At 44.8% G+C, this 17,498-nt stretch overlaps 2 protein-coding genes across 2 annotated transcripts; one reads left to right on the forward strand and one right to left on the reverse strand.

The window, feature by feature from the left end:
• Positions 1–1,804: 1,804 nt before the first annotated feature.
• Positions 1,805–4,618, reverse strand: EAF01_000007 (uncharacterized protein; the record flags this gene model as incomplete). Its single annotated transcript, XM_038908257.1, has 8 exons — positions 1,805–2,086; positions 2,136–2,172; positions 2,220–2,322; positions 2,433–2,449; positions 2,505–2,638; positions 2,687–2,782; positions 2,886–3,326; positions 3,437–4,618. 8 exons carry the CDS (start codon positions 4,616–4,618, stop codon positions 1,805–1,807), a joined length of 2,292 nt encoding a protein of 763 aa, XP_038775163.1.
• Positions 4,619–7,090: 2,472 nt separating this feature from the next.
• Positions 7,091–16,640, forward strand: EAF01_000008 (uncharacterized protein; the record flags this gene model as incomplete). The annotated part of the gene is made up of 8 exons (XM_038908258.1): positions 7,091–7,156; positions 7,206–7,295; positions 7,406–8,311; positions 8,409–10,970; positions 11,033–11,441; positions 11,491–11,507; positions 11,573–12,261; positions 12,356–16,640. The coding sequence occupies 8 exons, from the start codon at positions 7,091–7,093 to the stop codon at positions 16,638–16,640; spliced, it is 9,024 nt and encodes a 3,007-aa protein (XP_038775164.1).
• Positions 16,641–17,498: the final 858 nt, after the last annotated feature.

A 17,498-nucleotide genomic window follows, 5' to 3' on the forward strand; every position in this document is an offset into this window, starting at 1 on the left:
AGAATAAAAACGAACAACAAATGATTATCTTGGCAGGGAGAAGTTTTTTTTACGGCACTTTGATAGCGACGTTTCTGTTGCATGGCGTGTCATGATGAGAATCATGAGATTCTCTTAGGCGATCCTATATAGTAAAATCCCTCAGTGAATCCTTGGGTAACGCCAAAAACGCCATCTCATTCAATACGCACAGCCTCCTTAAAGCCGCTGATCAAGTTGAGAAAAGTAATCCCCTCTGGTTCGAAAACGAAATAACCTCGTAAAACTGCTTGCAGTGCCTATGCATTTGCTGTCACCGAATTTCCAAGCTGAAAACCTACACTACCATTCGCGGGTTACGGTGGTGTGATAATTCTTTTTTGGGGCTTGGAGTTACCCACCCTCTCCCGAAAGCTCCAATAATGAAAAAAATGAGAATAGGAATTCTCATGTCATGTACCTCGGGTTTCTCCATCCATAGAGAATAGCATAGGTGGCACTTGGCGCACATTGACCCCGACCATGCGGCGCCAAGCGTGTGCAAGCTCGCTAAGGGGTCGCCTTCCAGAAACAGAAGGGTTCTCCCGTTTTGGTGATAGGGTCAAACCGTCAAAGCCTCAAAAGGCATATGTTTCGGGCTACTTTGAACCCCGATTTAAAATAGCGTTCGATTAGGTTAAGAGGAATTTTAGCTTTGGCACTATTATGGACACCTGGAGTGTTCATCGCATCGAACGCCTGTTACAACGGTGCGAAAATATGCGCAGACTTCTAAGTCCAGACACATTGGCCCCGTATGTCGAGTGGTATTATGGGTAATGAATACGACATTCCAGGGGCGGTGATTTTGGGGATCGATGCCTGGGAGAGCTGGAATGCTAGTGATGTAGCGTTCTGGGTACCAGGCAGTTCGAGCCACTGGACCGCCAAGGAAAATCCGAGTTTTTGGCCACATGTATCCATGCATAGGTACACGTAAAGATAAATTTAAACTTGGATGGATCATCGAGGTCTATGTGGATAGTCTAATGACTCGCTTCTAGCTTGTAGTTTCTTCTGCGTTGTTACCAAAAAACAAAAAGAACGATAAAAAAAAAAAGATAAATCGCGGAAAGTCGAAACGCTGAATCAATCATGGTATGCGTATTTAAATATTCCAAAGTTAACGAAACAATGCGACGGCTCGTATCTAGAAATTGGTATCCGAATAATAAGATGGCAGAGTAAAGCGGTAGGCGCTCTGGTAAGCTAGGAGACTTTTTTTTTTTTTTTTTTTTTTTTGCGGGGGATGGGTACGGACACGGTGTGATTGGCATGCATGGTACAGAAGTACATGCTGTGTAATCCGAGCCTTCCGGATCCACAAATTATTTCAAAGGGTATGCAATAAACCTAATCTGGGAGGTGATATCGATATTTTGAATTAATTGACATATCGTTCAAAGTGATGTACATCTTGGCTCACTGATCAAGCAGGAGACAACTCAAAAAATCGTAATAGGGTCACATTGATACTTGGGGATAATGAAGAAGAGGCAAATTAGACGTAGAACAAATGTGATATATGATAGATGGAATTTGAAGCTTCCCATTAAGAAAGAATGGTTCATTATCTGAACGGTGATAATCCTACTTGAAGTATGTAGGAAGAGAACGAAACGTGTTAACCCAAGAACTGTGATAGCGTAACAACGCGTCCCACTGATAAGAAGAGAAATTTGTTGACACAAGGCAAAAAATGCTGGCAGTAAGTCCTCCTTCCTAGCTCCCCTTCTGGGACCAGACCATAATTATTATTGCGTTGTGCTGAGCGAGACTGGCGTGCTTAATTGCTCGTTATGGGAATTGGTGTGGTGAGAGTAAAGCTGACAGGTGCGCCAGACAAAGTGACCCACAATGTTGTAGGGTCGTTACCAACCTGCTCGACAGTGGCCCCTTTGGTATCGGTGACTGAACCTGGGAGAGTGACCGGGAGCGGTGTTGAGCAGGTGTTGCCATTTGCAGAGAGTGTGAAGCCCGTGATCGATGAACTAGCAGTATCAAGTTGATATGACAAGCTAGCTCCACAAGAATCTCGTGTCATTCTATTGACAAATATGGCGGCAAGCTGATGACAGGTTAGAAAATTCACAGTTAACAGGAGCCTCGGGACTTACGTCGTCATGTTTGTGGGTGATGAGAGGCCAGTCAACCCTATACCCAGTCAGTACCGATGAAATCATCAGAGAAACTAAACTCACAATCGGACGAATTCTTGAGTCACCGTCTCAACCCATGCCATGAGCAGCGAGCGTTGTGCTGTCACTCCATTGATCGTATACGTTGCTGCTCCTGTGTAGCGCACTGAATCATCAATGAATTAGTAAGTGCTTAGTAGGGTGGCTTTTTTAGATACCACATCGAGCAAACCGTGGAGAGAGGAAGAATGAACAGAAGGACGGGCCATGACTTACAATTGGCTTGATGGAACCTATTTCAGAAAATTAGCTAACATGCATAAGAGAAAAGCGGAATATGACACTAACATGAAGGCATCATGATGAAGACCCAACAAATGTCTGACATTTGTCTGTTTCTCAATCTCAAGGAGGGTATTTATATCACCGGATCCGGCACTGGTGTTGATCCATTCCAACACGGTACAATCAGGCGAATCGCACTAATTTCTGTCAGATCTAGCCGTTCTACTTGATCAAGTCGAACTTACATTGTAGTAAATGTTGGTTGCCCATCTTGGAGTTACTTGGATACCAGCATAGCCGTTCGCCGCAACCGTTGTGAATAAAGGCCAATGCTCATTATCCTGTGTCCACGTTAGCGAAGTTCAGGCAGTCTTGTGTGGATGAAGGTTTGTGCAACAAATGGAAGAGGGGTTTGCCGAGAACATTGCACGGAGCAACACTTACAGGGTTCAAGAGAGCTGGTCGAGTATTGTCTCCAACTGCATGTGTGATACCGCTATCAGCCCAGGCTTTAAGCGCATCACCATTGTGAAGCCCTGTGATGGCTGGTGGAATAAGTCCCTTTGGACTGAACTTGTCTGCATTGGCAATTCCAGTGGCAGTAAGCCAGGCTTGATTCCATGTCATTTCTCTATATACATCTGCGTAAGTCGCGTTGTTTTGATCCTCGTGTGTGAAAGTGTGCGAAATGTGTGCATAGGCATTAAGATTAGAAGGGGTGGTCCACCAGGTGAGCAAAGGATCGTCGCTTAAGCATTGGGTGGTGTAATTGGGATAGAGAACCGACGATTTGGGCCAGATATCGGTTCCGGTTCCAATGGGCTTGATCCACTCCAATGGCGTATCGATTTGTTCACCATACTCAATGGGTCCAGGAGAACAGACCTGAACTCAAAAGTTAGTAATGTTCATCTAGTGGGCTGAAACTGTAACGCAAACGAGACCACAAAGTAGAGAGAATGGAGTAAGTGTCACATGATGAAAGAAATACATACACTTTCACTTGCGGCGATTTCATTGGCTGATTCGATATTTCCATTGCCATTATGTCCGACTTCAATGAACCAATTGCTTCCAGCATTCAATTTGGAGTTGATCGAGCCCATGAATGTAATGTGCTGAGCCAAGTCGGCCGTGCCAATGCGGTAAGTCGTCCCAGTAGGTGAATAAATATCTGATTCCAAGAACATGTCGTCAATCTGTGTGCCGAATAGTGCTCTTCTGTATCCAGTGTAGAGACTTCTTGTGCCCCAGTCGATCCAAGCATGTTGCAACCATACAGAAGTGGCAGACCAATCTGTGGCAAATGGAATGTAAAATACCATTTGTTCTCTACCATTGATATTGTTTATCACGCCTGCTGTGCTTGCGGTAGTGAATTGACCATCAGAAGAGGGTCCTAGTTGTAAAAACTCCTTTGCCAACGTTGAGTTTGTGATTTGAGTAGGATAGTGGTATATGCCCTTGGTACTCATGGTGGCACCGGTCTTGAGACCCGCCTTAGGAAAGGCTGAGTTGTCGGAAATGGAAACAAGCTGCTCAACACCATTATTACAACAAGCCCCTAATGCCTCTGTACCAAATGCAGCGGATGGATAAGAATCAAGCCTGACCAACCGAACCCGAAAGGCGGTTTGATAGTTGTAAATTGCTTGCCATTGGTCTGCCGTAAGTGCACTTTGATACCCCACGTCAGGGTAGGAGTAACTCAGTTCTGACATAACAACAATGAGTCCATAATTTCCTTGACTCTCTGAACTGTTCAAGCTTGGTAGTGCTATACCAGCTGCAGGAACGATTAAGGTTTCATATGGGATTCCTCGATCATTGAGCCCACTCCAAGCAGAGTATGCGGAGACTGAATCTCGTGCAATGACGAGAACTTTACTGCTGACAGTATCGACTGCATCAGTAGCAATAATCCCTTCTGCTTTAGGAGGGGTAGCAACAGTTGTATTGGCAAGGACAGCTACCGTTCCAACAGATAGCGTAGCGAGCGGTGCGGCAGGAACTGTCGAGGTCATAATAGCCTGAGCATTGGTAATCGCAACTGACTCTGATGTAGGGGGATCATTCGCGTCAGCGGGATCTCGGCGATGAGCCCGGTGGCCAAGAGCTGCATCTAGGAACAAGCTCAAAGGGAGAATATGGGTAACGAGGTGGTATAATGATACCATCTTGAAATTTCAAAGAAGCCAATTAAAAGAATAAAGTTTGAACCACAAAATTTTGTTTTAACGAGTGTTGTTTGGTATCAAAATGAGAGAAGAAAAAGAAACATGGATGGTGAAGAATATCGTAAAACGAGAGGTGTACTTGTCCCGACTTAAGAAGTAAAATGAAATGAAGCAGCAAGCTACCAAGCACGTAAAATTCTCATCTCACTCATGAGTAAGTTACCGCATAGAAGAGACTATTGAATCTAGGCACGAATTCTGACGGCCAAGGACAACGTTACTTGCCACAGCGCCATAGGTTCGATCGCGCTTTCCACCAAGGCCTCGGACACGAGCTTTACGGGCTACAGGTCGAACACGGGATCCAAAGCCGTATATGGGTTTAGGTAAACCTCATGAGGTGAAGAACATGCAAAAGAAATGAGTTAGGGAGGAAGATAGATGAAAAACCGAACAAGGATGTGTATTGAGACGTCCCAGAACACGACATAGCCGACATGACAGCAGGAAGGGCTGAGCTCATCCAATCCACACGAAAGATGATGGGGGAGCTGAATGACACACGGTATCTGAAATTCTGGATATAGCAATCCGAACAGTATCGATGGTCAAGTGTTGGCCGAACGAGAGCCAAAATGTGGCTGCAGCACCTATTGTCTTGGGGAGTCCTATCCCATGAATTTCAAATTTCAATCCATCGCAAGCGACTAGGACTAGGAGGGTATAAACATTCATGGAGAAGGGAAGGCTTGCTGGGGGCGGCTGTAAGCACGATGGGTCCAATGGATGCTTAGTGTGGTATGCAAGCAGGATGCTATATTAAGGTTGCGATGAGAGTGGTCCAACCATCCAAGCGGTGTCTCGAGGCAAAAAAAACAAGCTTTCGGAAGCCCTTGTTGAGCCCTTGTAAGGGGACAGGCCTAATGAGGCTAATACATCACTACCCCTTTGGGAACGAATGTAGATAAATACAGAGATATATATAGATATTTGCCTGGGACAGATTTAGCAGATGTTCATGTACGAAGTAAACGACCCAAAGTCTTGGCCCCGAAGTAGCTCCAAGGGAAATTCCTATCATGTGGGGCGCTAGCACTATTTTAGCCCTTAGTAAGTAAAAAGATTTTCCGATCCCGAAGTCCGACCCAGATACCCCTCCCCCCTTCATCTCCGGTTGGCGACACGAACCATTGTCGCACTGTCGCAGTCGTAGTCGTAGTCGTAGTCGTAGTCGTAAGTTCGTAATCAATGAGCCAAGTCACCATCAGTCAACCACTTCCTCCATCGCAAGACCCTTTCATCTATTCAATCCCAGTCGATTACTACAGTGTCAGTAGCGAGAGTAAGTACCAAGTCTGTGCGGTCATCAATCAGCCAGCTCCTCCATCGTAAAACCCTTTCATCTATTCAATCCCAGACGAATGCTACAGTAGCGAGAGTAATAAGTAAGTACCAAGTCGCCCACCGTCCCCACCGATCCACCGAGTCTACCATAGCCAGGTCCACCTGAAACGAAACCGTCACAAGCTTTGTTCGCTCTTCATCTGGAAAAGGCGTGTGAGAGGCTGGACGATCCCCTAGCCGTCCAACCCAAGGGCACGCACCCCATAATTCCAAAAATCATCTCAACTCCCAGTTGCACCGCATCCCTAACCGCCACACGCCCAGTGCATCCCCCCCCCCCATAGCGAAAACGCATCGTGCACGATACGAAGCTGAACCTTGAGTCAATATGCTCAATATATGACAATTGTTCTGTCAAACATTGATCCCTCGGGTATCGAATGTTCTAACATCCTTCTGTGGCGTACGATGTGTACTCTCCGCGCTGACAGTGTGCGTATGGCATCATCATCCAACGCTCTGCAGCTACCAGGTTTTCCTTGCGAATTTCAATATTTGCTTTCCTTTCAGCATAATTTGGTCTTTCAATCCCACCTGCGGTGCAGGGCCACGTGTTTCTGGATTTGGGGTTCAAGGTATCAATTTCCACTAGCCGTCGCCCGTATCTGCAAACTACGTTACCAGGCGAAATGCTTAGGTACAGAGGTCCTCAGAGAGCGAATGTAACGGACGATTTGGACAGTTTCCGGATACGGGTTGCCAAGCTTTTGGAATCAGGCGTAGTCGCGAGCACAGAAGCTCGCAAATAATCCTATTCCTGGATACAACTACCCGCACCATAGAGCATGGGCTGAAAAGGCCTACCTAGTAAGTATCTACGAGTAAGTGACATTGGTAGCTACCTAGACCTACTTGGGGGGTGCCCAATCTTTGTATCCTCGGCGCATCTTAATGCAAATCTTGTCGTAGATCTGACTTTTATTATGACGGATGTGCTCCACCGCAACTTCTTCTGATGGTTTCTCTCCTTGACTTGTAACGTTTACTTTCACTTACCACATGTTATTCGTTGCCGTTCACTTTCGTTCTTTCTGAAGAACTCCTCGTTCTTCGGCCCTCATATCATCTATGGCTCAATACACAGGCCTTGAAGCTGCCTCTTGGGGGGACTTAACAAAAAATTGGTGGCAGTTTGTGAGCTTTCCAATACGTCTGGTTGTTTCCCCTGTTAATTTTTAAACAGATTCTGGTTGCATTTATCCTTGCTTCTGTTGGTCTTGGCTTGAGCTTCATAGCTTATCTTACACTACAGAGTTCAATAAAGGGTTATCGAGTAAGTAAAACAGCGAAGGCTATCTTCATACCTTATCGCAGACTCTACAGTCTCATATGATGAGACTTTATAGCTGTCGACATCTATAGCTAACGTTCTTCTGTATGTAGAAATGGAAATCTGCACAACAATCTGTCCCTGCGTCCATCAAGAAGTATCTTGTCAAGACTGTCTCTGTACTATCACATTATAAAGTCGTCGCTGTCGAGAAGAAGCCCGAGAGCTTTGGAGTATACTTGGGCGGCTTCAACCATACACCAACAAGTGAAGATCTGCAAGTGTTGGCGCGATGGGACCTTCTTGTTGTCGACGCCTTTCAGGAGAATGTAATTCATGTTCTCTCATCTGGGCTTTACTATAAACCGCCACAGGTCCTAGCAAGACTTGACATAAGCCTTGTTGTACCGCAGCAATGCAAAGATTCAGCGGCGCTCGAAGGTGCTGTTGCCTGGATCACTAAACTGCTAGCTTCATCAACAGCGGCCGATAGTGATTGCCGTTTTTCTGGAATTCTACTTAGCAACTGGCACGATCAAATGTCAAGTCCAATGGTTGTCGAATTCATCACCTTCATTCATAAACTTGGATTCCAGACCTATCTCGAAACATCATCTCCTGGATTTTTACGTGATCCTAAATTAGCAGAACTGAATGAAGTAGCTGGGCTGATAATAAGAAATGGCACAATATCATCAAATGGGGACGAACGGGATGCCTTTCAAATGCAAGAGATGAGGCCTACCATTAAGGCTTTTGTTTCCCAAGCATGCCTCCGGCCATTCGTTGTCTGCTTATGGGAGACTCTGGATGATGGGGTAAATCCGACAAACGCCGTTGTTAGACGATCCTACCAATGGTCAAAGTTCTACAGCGCGCTATCACCATGGATCGGTTCAAGCTCTGATTTAATTTCAACGGCTCAAGGCATAGACCAGAAGGAACCGCTGGGAGCCTTTTCATGGCTCAAGGAGCCTGGAGTTATGGAGGCACATAAAAAGTGGCGTCTGAACCATACTGTAAGTGCGCCATCTAACATAGCACTCCATCTATGTTCACTAAGCAAAAAATTCACTTCTTGATTATCTACACGAAAGCTTACTAACGCTGGTTAAGATTGCCAATGAATATATACCGGAAATGTCGGATCTAGCCGAGAACATTCTTGGGGCGCTCTCCATCGAAGTCGACCTCCAGCCATCGGGAAAATCGAACCAAGTATCCTTTGTCAATGTAGATCTTCATATGCCTTTGGCAACTTCGGAAGTGCCTTTGGACCTACCGAGAAATTCATCTGACGGTAACCTACCGGGATTTTCAAGCAGATCTCTCACACCGGCAGAATCACTTTTATCCATTCACGCACCAAACCACAGATTCTCCGATGGCCCATATTCGTATCTCAATCAAACGCCTGGGAATCCCATATCAACGTCTCCCGGTGGGTCATCCAATGACTTCCTCGGATGCTTTCCACTTGGAGTTCATGCTTCTAGGAAATCCTTTGACGAAATCCTCCTATCACAAAGAAAACTCAGATCCCTTGATCTTCTTGACCCGATCGAAAACACTGTATTGAAAGAAATTGGTGGCAAATTAAACCAATTCTGTAATCAGCCAGGGATGGTGGAGCTTTCAACATGGCATGCAGCGATACAAGAACTCGCGAATCAACTTTGTGGCTTAGCTGATGATTCTGCCACCACAGACTTGATCAGAGTCTACAAGGGCCTTGATTCGGGACTGCAGTACCAGGGTGAAAGTCGTTACTGGGCAGTATTTGGGTTTGAAGAACGGGCCAAGCTTGACATTTTCATGTCAAGGAATGTTCAGGATCTCAGTGGAACAATCTTGCATACATTCTTATCAAGTCGTGGATGTCCTCGCCACGAATCATTTGAGGCCGAGAAAGGATTTTGGCAGTGGTTAACACATTCAGAATCATACCTACCTCCACGATTGCTCAATGACATAAGCTCTCTTTCACCATCAGAGCTACTTAGATTTCTCCAGACATTACAGTTATCGTCAATCAAGGGCAACGGGGATTTGATCGACTCGATAATATTTGCATGCGAAAGAGAACTACTAGATTCCACAGACTTTACCCAGATGAAAGATGCCTGTTCTGTTGGTTATTTAGGGAATCAAAAATCTCCCCAAGACCTTATAGCAATAAGATCGAAATGGCACGTGGACAATAACTCACAGCATCCTTCCGAGGAGAATGCTCTCTACGTCTTCAATCAAATCAATGATTCAATCACTATTGTATTGAAAGAAAGAAGGTTGAATACACTTCAGGCTATTACGAAGGCCCTCATTGAAATTATGGAAGCGAAAAAGATTGACGCACGCATTGACATTATTTGTCTTGCTCTATTTTCTGTTTTTCGGAAGCACGCATTTGACGAGGCATATGTTGAAGTTACTGATAGAAACACCTTGTTCAATGATCAGAGCGATCAGGCGGCTGCCTTTGCGGAGCTTTTTGCCACGGGAGCTCGATGCGAGTCTTACTTCGACATGACTCCTAGTTGTTTCGGTAAATTACTTTCGGATCGGTATCGGGCTTGTCATCACCAACCTGGCCGGGAGCCTCCCATCTGGACTGAAGCCGATCCTTCAACTCCCTCAGCTTATGCAGCTGCAAAGATCGATATCGGAGATTTTAAAGCCAAGGGTCTTTCTGGAACCATGAGATTCACGTTCCTGAGTGTTTTCGCAATTCCAGCACTTTTGGATATCCTGCTGTTAACAAGTACTGGTAAAGGTCTCTACTTGAGTGGGAATATGAGCCGCACAGCTCAGCATTCTGCTACTTTAGCTTTGATGATTTCCCTTTTAATATCAGGCATTTGTGGCACATGGATAACATGTGGTGGTTCTTACTACCTCATTTCGATGGCCTTCTCTGCAATGAACCAATTCATAGCGACGAGGCTCGTTGGCGGTATTGCTTTCTCACTTGCCGCTGGCTTGCTTGGCTTGATCGGTCTTGGTATCAAAGATGGTATTGTTGCAGGGGTAGTATTCTTTTTGTACTTGTTTGCACTAAGCACCTATTTGATCCTGCTCGCGACTCTGGCCAATTTTTCTTATCCGGGCACTGCTTTTCAATCTGGACGTCCTGTCATCCTCACGATTCTCCCTGTCTTATTCATTTCACCAATTACGACAATTTTTGTTCCTGGTTATGATATTTATATCTATTTGACCGTCTTGTATGTCTTTATATTTCTTCTCGCTTTGGGAACTCGACACACAGCATCTAAATGGACTACATGGCATCAAAATATTGAAAAGATCAGTGACAAGGAGTTGAAAGAATGGTACATCAAGACTCACAAAGACGGGGATGAGCGTGCATTCGATGGAATGACCGATCCTGCGGCCTTAAAGATTTCAAGAACTGCAATGATTGCGGCAATAAAAGAAGTACGAAGTGGCTTTCGGCACAACTGTCAAGATCCAACCGTCAAATCATTAGTGGATAGCTATGACGCAACAATATTCCTATTGAAATGGTACTCGGGATACTCAGGAACGCCACTACCAATGCCATATTCATCAACTTGGAACATGCAAATCAAGGTTGCTCTGGATACTCTCAAGCAAATGCAAACAGGTCTCAGGTTGCATAATGCTTTCATACATTGGCGTCAGGCTGGTGATGAGGTGAGTCTAATCTTCCTTCATATAATTAGTAAATTGCGAAGTCGGAAACTAAAATAATACAGGTTGGTTGTAGTCTTCTCTATTTCATCGTAGCGCTTCTCGACAAATGGAACTCACTTCTTGCCGGTGGACGTCTTCTCGGGCTATCGGCGCAGAACACAAGATACCGGATGCCTGTTGGCTTTGCTTTGGCTTATTACCTAATTGGTGCAGTTCTTCTGGATCTCAATGCCGCAAAGCTTCATACAATGACAGCAGAAAGTCAGAACATGCTGATTGGGGATATCTCTTCAATTCCAGATGCAGTCGATGCAGGTGTCAAGGCACGGAGACACCTTTATTGGAGCATGTTGGGAAGGTACTCATTATTTCATGTTTGGAGTTTGGCTGTGGCCTCTAGTCTTCTCTGGGTATTTGACAGCACAGAAGCTTCAACCCTTCTTTTTATTGCCTATGTTGGAGCCTATACAGGTAAGTACTATCTCCATGATTTGAAACGTTTATTAATAAACATCCGCAGGTTTACTATTCTATCAGGTACATTTCCTTGACAAGAACCTTGACAAATATTCACACATTTACATCAGCTAACTCTCATTTAGTACACAAAGATTTTTGCGGGCCCTCGAAGTCTCAAACCTCTTCTCATAGCAGTTTGCGTTGGTCTTCCCTCTGGACAAATACTCAGACACTTCCTTCCCCAATTCGAGTACTGTGATGTGGTCGCACTTGGGGCAGCAACATGGACTGCAGCATTCCTATCTCTATATTACGCAGGTATTAGAGCAAAACCAGTCGATACGATGGACTCCGAAGGTCGCATTTGGAATAAGATATCACAAGATAGATCATTCCACGAATTCACAAGTCCAGGTCGTGAGTTATTACTGTCTCAGGACGAGCTTCGTATGACCTTCGAGAATCTGGATTCCCTTCACGACGATGAAAAATATGAAGTTGATCCTATGACACATCCCGGTGTGGAAATCAAGTCGATTCTACATCATGCTATAGGGATATTCGAAGAGATCAAGGGCAGCTCGGTTGATTCAATCCCAAATTTTGCGCTGAGTGCATTTCCGGAAGTAAAAGCATTATTGGATGAGGCCATCACAGCGTTTGAAAGTGGAAAGATCGTGGTCGAATGCGTCTCTATGTCTATGTTCTCTGATGAATTCAAGGACCTAAAAGCAATTGGCTGCGATTCTAATGATTTAATGAGGATCATCATTGGTTGCGAAACAATGGATGCGATGGAGCAACACTCAAGCATCAGTATTTTCTGTCAGACGTAAGTGCCATTCCTTGTGTCGCCTCCACTTGTGTCAGATCCCACATTGGAGTCATTCTACAGCCCGATAATTTTTGGTGCTAACCTGCAACAGGGCTGCCGAAATACTGCTTCACATTGCAGCCGAAACTTTTCACGGTATTTCGCACGAAGACGCCATACTTTTGGAATCATTGCTCTCTTCCGTTTCACCGTTAGGCCTATTGGAGAAGACCCTTGTGCCTCAGGGACTACGGAACTTCTTGAATTTTTCAAAACCATCGAGAGCCCATGCAGAAAGTATTGCGACCTGTTTTGACGACGAGATTCTTAGACATACAGCTCTCGGATGCAATCCAAACATTGATTGGGAAGGTCTTCCTACAGAGATTCGAGAACTCATTCTCGACAGATGCACTGGGCAGGTTGATGCATTGACAACTGACCAGCATGGTTGGATACGAATGAACAAGCTCAACGGCTTGTCCATCGCCACTTTCTTAGCTCGACGCAATTTTGGTGCCTTCGTTGCCACTGAAAAGAAACGTTACACACTGGAATTTGCGAAGACTGCTCCAGTAGAGAGGTCCGATCAGCATGAAAAGTCTAACATAATGAAGTTATTCGGAAAGACACAAACACGGATTGGGGTGTCAAAACTACTCACACGACAGCTGAAATCTCCATTCAGTACAGTTTATCATACAATTGGGCATTGCCTGAAGTTATTCGCAATAGCATTTGTAGCGGAACCGGAATTGCAAAGAGAGCTTGATCATACCATGAAGTCAACTCCAAAGTACATACGATCGATTGTCATGTTCTTGGTAACTGGAATATGGTCATACACGCATTTTTTGCAGGATCTTTTGATGCCAATGTTCTTGCTCCATGGTAGAAAGAATGTAGATAATCTCTGGAAACAGATACGTGGGACAACAGTATCATTGAAGCGTCAGAGGATAATGATAGAGAGCACCGGAGGGTCTTCGACAGCATTTGTTCGAGTTCCGGATACAGCCAGCATTACTGGTAGCCATATCGTCAACAACGGTAGGGAAGATGCTGAAGCTATACAAGAGTCATTACTCGGCGACGGTGTCTGCGAGCTCCGTCAGTATGGTGGTGTCCTGAAAGAAGAGCCAGCCGACTCAGCCAAGCTTGAGCGCATAAGTATTTACAGCAAGGATCTTCTTCTTTTACGCAGAGAAGACTATGTCAAAGGCGCGAAAGCAAATGTTTACGAATATGAGTACGACTTGGAAAACATTCCAAAACAGACAATCATGACAACGCGTCGTCGCTATCCAATTTCGCGACGATGTGTGGAAGGGAATAACCAATTTGAACAAGTTTTGTTCAATAAGCAAGGTCTTGTTCAAAGTGGATCCTACGTTCTTGATGGAAATCTCGTGCGCTTTCATTGCCATTATAGACAGAACAGCAATTTTGATGATGAGTTGTTGAGAGCAGAGTTTGTATTGCCACATATGTTTTGCATGGTTTCATGGGCAGCTCCTCCTGTAAAACGTCAAGACAAGCTGGACACATGGATACCCCATTCGCAAGTTATTGAGGCTACCTTTGTCATCGGCCCCGATGTATATGAGGCACAATGGTCATACGATCATAAATATCATCCGACCATATACACAACATTGAATGGCGAGCCTGTCGACACACCAGCACTGATAGAATGGGATCATCTCGGAATCCTCAAAAAGCCCACGAACTTCACATTTCGGCATGATGATCACATGATTGGCTTCAAATCATTACGTTCACATGCTCTGCCCAGGTGGCTGGGTATGAATACCCATCAAAATCCAGTCTCCACTTCGAAAGCTAGATCGAGGCTATGGCAAGCATGGAAAAACAATTCGGCGTTTGATGGTGTAATCATGAGATGGCTTGACGAAAGACTTCTTCGACGGGAACCAATGATGCGCCCATATTTTCGAAGACGTGATCACGGCAACCTCAAGTCAGCTGAAGAATATTTGCATGAGAACGCAGACGCAATTATGGCCGTTATCGATCTCGATAAATCAATTTCGGGTTGGGCACCACTTGCATTTCAGATTGCAGACTTGTACGCATTTGGACAGGGAGGTTCTGCCAATGCTCGCACTAGGTCTGCTCCAGATTTCAAAAGCGATGAGCTTCATGTTCTTGCCACAGACTCTGGAACTTGGCCCAATGAAGGAGGGGGAGTGTCTGCATGCCGAAGAGACATGGTGAACAATCTTAAGGCGGCGAAGTGGTACATGATTTCAGAATCTGCGAATGATTTTGGAGTGCCTAAACATCAAACACAAGAGAACGTGCAGACATTAAAAGTCATTCCAATTTGGGGACTCGATTTCATGACACCGACCCATGGAATTTTCAGAGATAAATTAGATTCAGAGGTCGTTCATGCCGTCAAATATGCGACAAAACTAGACATTCAGAAGAATTTTGTTCCGATTCTCAAAGCTCTGGTGAAAGGGGCTAGAACGAGTCAATATTCGAACAGTGACATTCTCCAATCAACCCGAGCTTTGGTCAACCTAAACGCGTATTTCTCCCAAGGAAAACACTGGTCCGGTGTTTGGAACAGTAGAATCGTTAAGAATGCCTGGCGGAATCTATGGATCTCACAAGATCTTGTGAGTCCAACGCCCTCAGAGGGTTGGTTTCAGACTGAGATACCCACAATAGCTCAACTTGACGCCGCACTCGATCTTTGGCTTCGGTACTTGTTCATATTCTCCCTTCCCATGCCTGAGAAGATTCCGGCAATTTTCCAAGCGTCACATCATTCCGTCAGTGCTTCGTACGGAATTGTGTGCAAGATTACCAGAGGAAGCACATTGCAAATCTGGGATCACGCTATTAGTTGGCGCGAAGTAAATCTCTACCTGTCTTCAGATCTCTGTTCTCTACCACCGTTTGTCAGAAACTCGTTGCTCGGTCTTATGAAGCTCACCAGTCAACTGACACTTCACCACGCCGATATCATTCTACCTTGCGCTGACTTCTTCAATCCTGGATGGGAAGTCGAAATCGGATCACACCAAGGAAAACTCGAGCACCGAAATATTTTCAAGCGCAAGATTGATCCTGTCGTTAATGGTATCCCACCTGCAGATATCTCAAAATTCAGTCCAATCAAGGAGACAACTTCGCCTTTGCCAACGGTCACCATGCTTTCTCATGTTTGGTATGCGAAGGATATCAAGACTGCTATTTTAGCTGCTGATATCATTGTGAATGTATGGGGATTCAAAGACTACCGTCTCGATATTTACGGTGCAATCGACAAAGCACCACAATACTCAACAGACTGTTTCGAAATTTTAGCCTCCAAATCCTTACCAGGCTATGTCAATTTGTGCGGAACTGCAAGTCCAACTGATGTGCTCAAGAAAACATGGGTCTTTCTCAATTCTTCTATCTCTGAGGGGCTACCCTTGGCATTGGGAGAAGCGGCTTTGACTGGCGCGCCTGTTGTATGTACAGATGTTGGGGCGTCTCTTCGGGTGCTTACAGATCCTAATACCGGCGACTGCTTCAGCGCTGTGGTTGCCCCCAATGATGCACAAAGTCTTGCAAGAGCGCAGATCAATATGCTTGCTCTTCTGGACGAATGGGCACCTTACGCGAATGATCCTCAAGGTTACAAGCCTCCTTCTATTATCGATAAGCCATCCGCAGAAGAAGTTGCAATCATTACAAAGCGAATGTATGAGAAGAAGAGCGAACTTCGAGCCCTTGGAATGCGAAGTCGAGAAATTGTTCAGAAATCATTCGGAGGTAACAGATATCTCAGAGAGCATGAGCAGATGCTCTGGATTGGAAAGTCTCGTCACGACATGAAATTCCCCTCGAAACCACCAAGACCCACAATAAGACCCGCATTGCCATCAGTTCAAGTAGCAAGTAATATGTGGGGACAAGCATCTGTACCTTCTATTCTCCAGGGTCCCCCTCTTCGACCATCCATATTCCGGGGATCCAGTCCTAGCATCATGGCACGATCCATGCGAGCAGCTTCTACCGTGGTTCCATCCCCCACTCTCGAAAGACCTACGTCCCACATGGGTTACGGTAGTGGTATCAAGGGCTATCAAAATATCAATGACTACTTCGCTGGCTATCGAACTGGTGATAGCAATGTCTCTACTCCCGATCTCCAATTCCTCACGCCTCCTGGTATCCATACACCTAGTGGCAATTCTATGAGAAGCCAGTCGCCAATGAGGAAAGGGGCGTCTACACGTCTTACGATGCTCTCCAGAGGCAGCACTAGTTATGATACTCGATCTGAGAGTTCCTCATTAATCGGACCCTCTAAACGATTACCCGGAGAGGATACATTCCTTCGTGATCTAGATACCGCCCTTGGGCGCGTGTAATTTTCTTTTTTTCTGTCAACATCTATCTAGCGCATCATGCCATGCATGGCTTATTTTCTTTTTCCGAAAACTGTTTCTTCTTCGTATACCTCACATTGCATTTCACACAGATTGTGATTAAAAGTTTCTCGGGTCATTCAGGTTCAAAATTTACAACACATCGGTTTCTTTACGGGTATATTTCTTTTCTTGCATCGATCTCTCACATTCATTTGGTAGAATCATGTTTATATATATCTATTTTAATTGTCTATATGGGTGGGATTCTGATTAATTGTCAGAGGCAAAGAGATGATGCAGAGAAATAAATGGGCATATTTGGCATTATGTAGTATTTTAGGTATTCTTAATAAGTTAAATAATGAATCTTTACATCATATTCATAAAAGTTTGCAAGCTCGAGAGCCGTTCGAAGAAGTTTATGTGAATGCTTAATGACTAAACGACAAGAGACGATCTGCTTACTCTTCTCGGAACCATGCAATTGTTAAGGGACTTGCTATCTCTACACGATTTAGCTAGGCATGTATGTTACTTTGAGTCTACCTGATGTATCGCTTTTGGTTGCGGCTGAGCACCAACAGCAGGTTTCTAGAATAGGCAAGCAATTCATCAACTGAGCATGAGCATGATTAGAGACGGATTAGCATTCATGTAACAGGATCAAAAGCTAACATATAAGTACACCACTTGCATCTCATCACCTCAATATCCTGTATTTCGGTTCTCTCCTCGTTCCTCCTCTCTAAATTCTCTTAAAGAAAAGTATTTGAAAATCTACAGGTTACTACTTAATTTCACCTACTAAAATCATCTTAAGCAGCAACCCCTTTCTCACTCCATAACCCCCAACCATTC

Source organism: Botrytis porri (genome assembly GCF_014898465.1).
Source record: "Botrytis porri strain MUCL 3234 chromosome Unknown BPOR_001, whole genome shotgun sequence".
In the NCBI taxonomy this organism is placed as follows: domain Eukaryota; kingdom Fungi; phylum Ascomycota; class Leotiomycetes; order Helotiales; family Sclerotiniaceae; genus Botrytis; species Botrytis porri.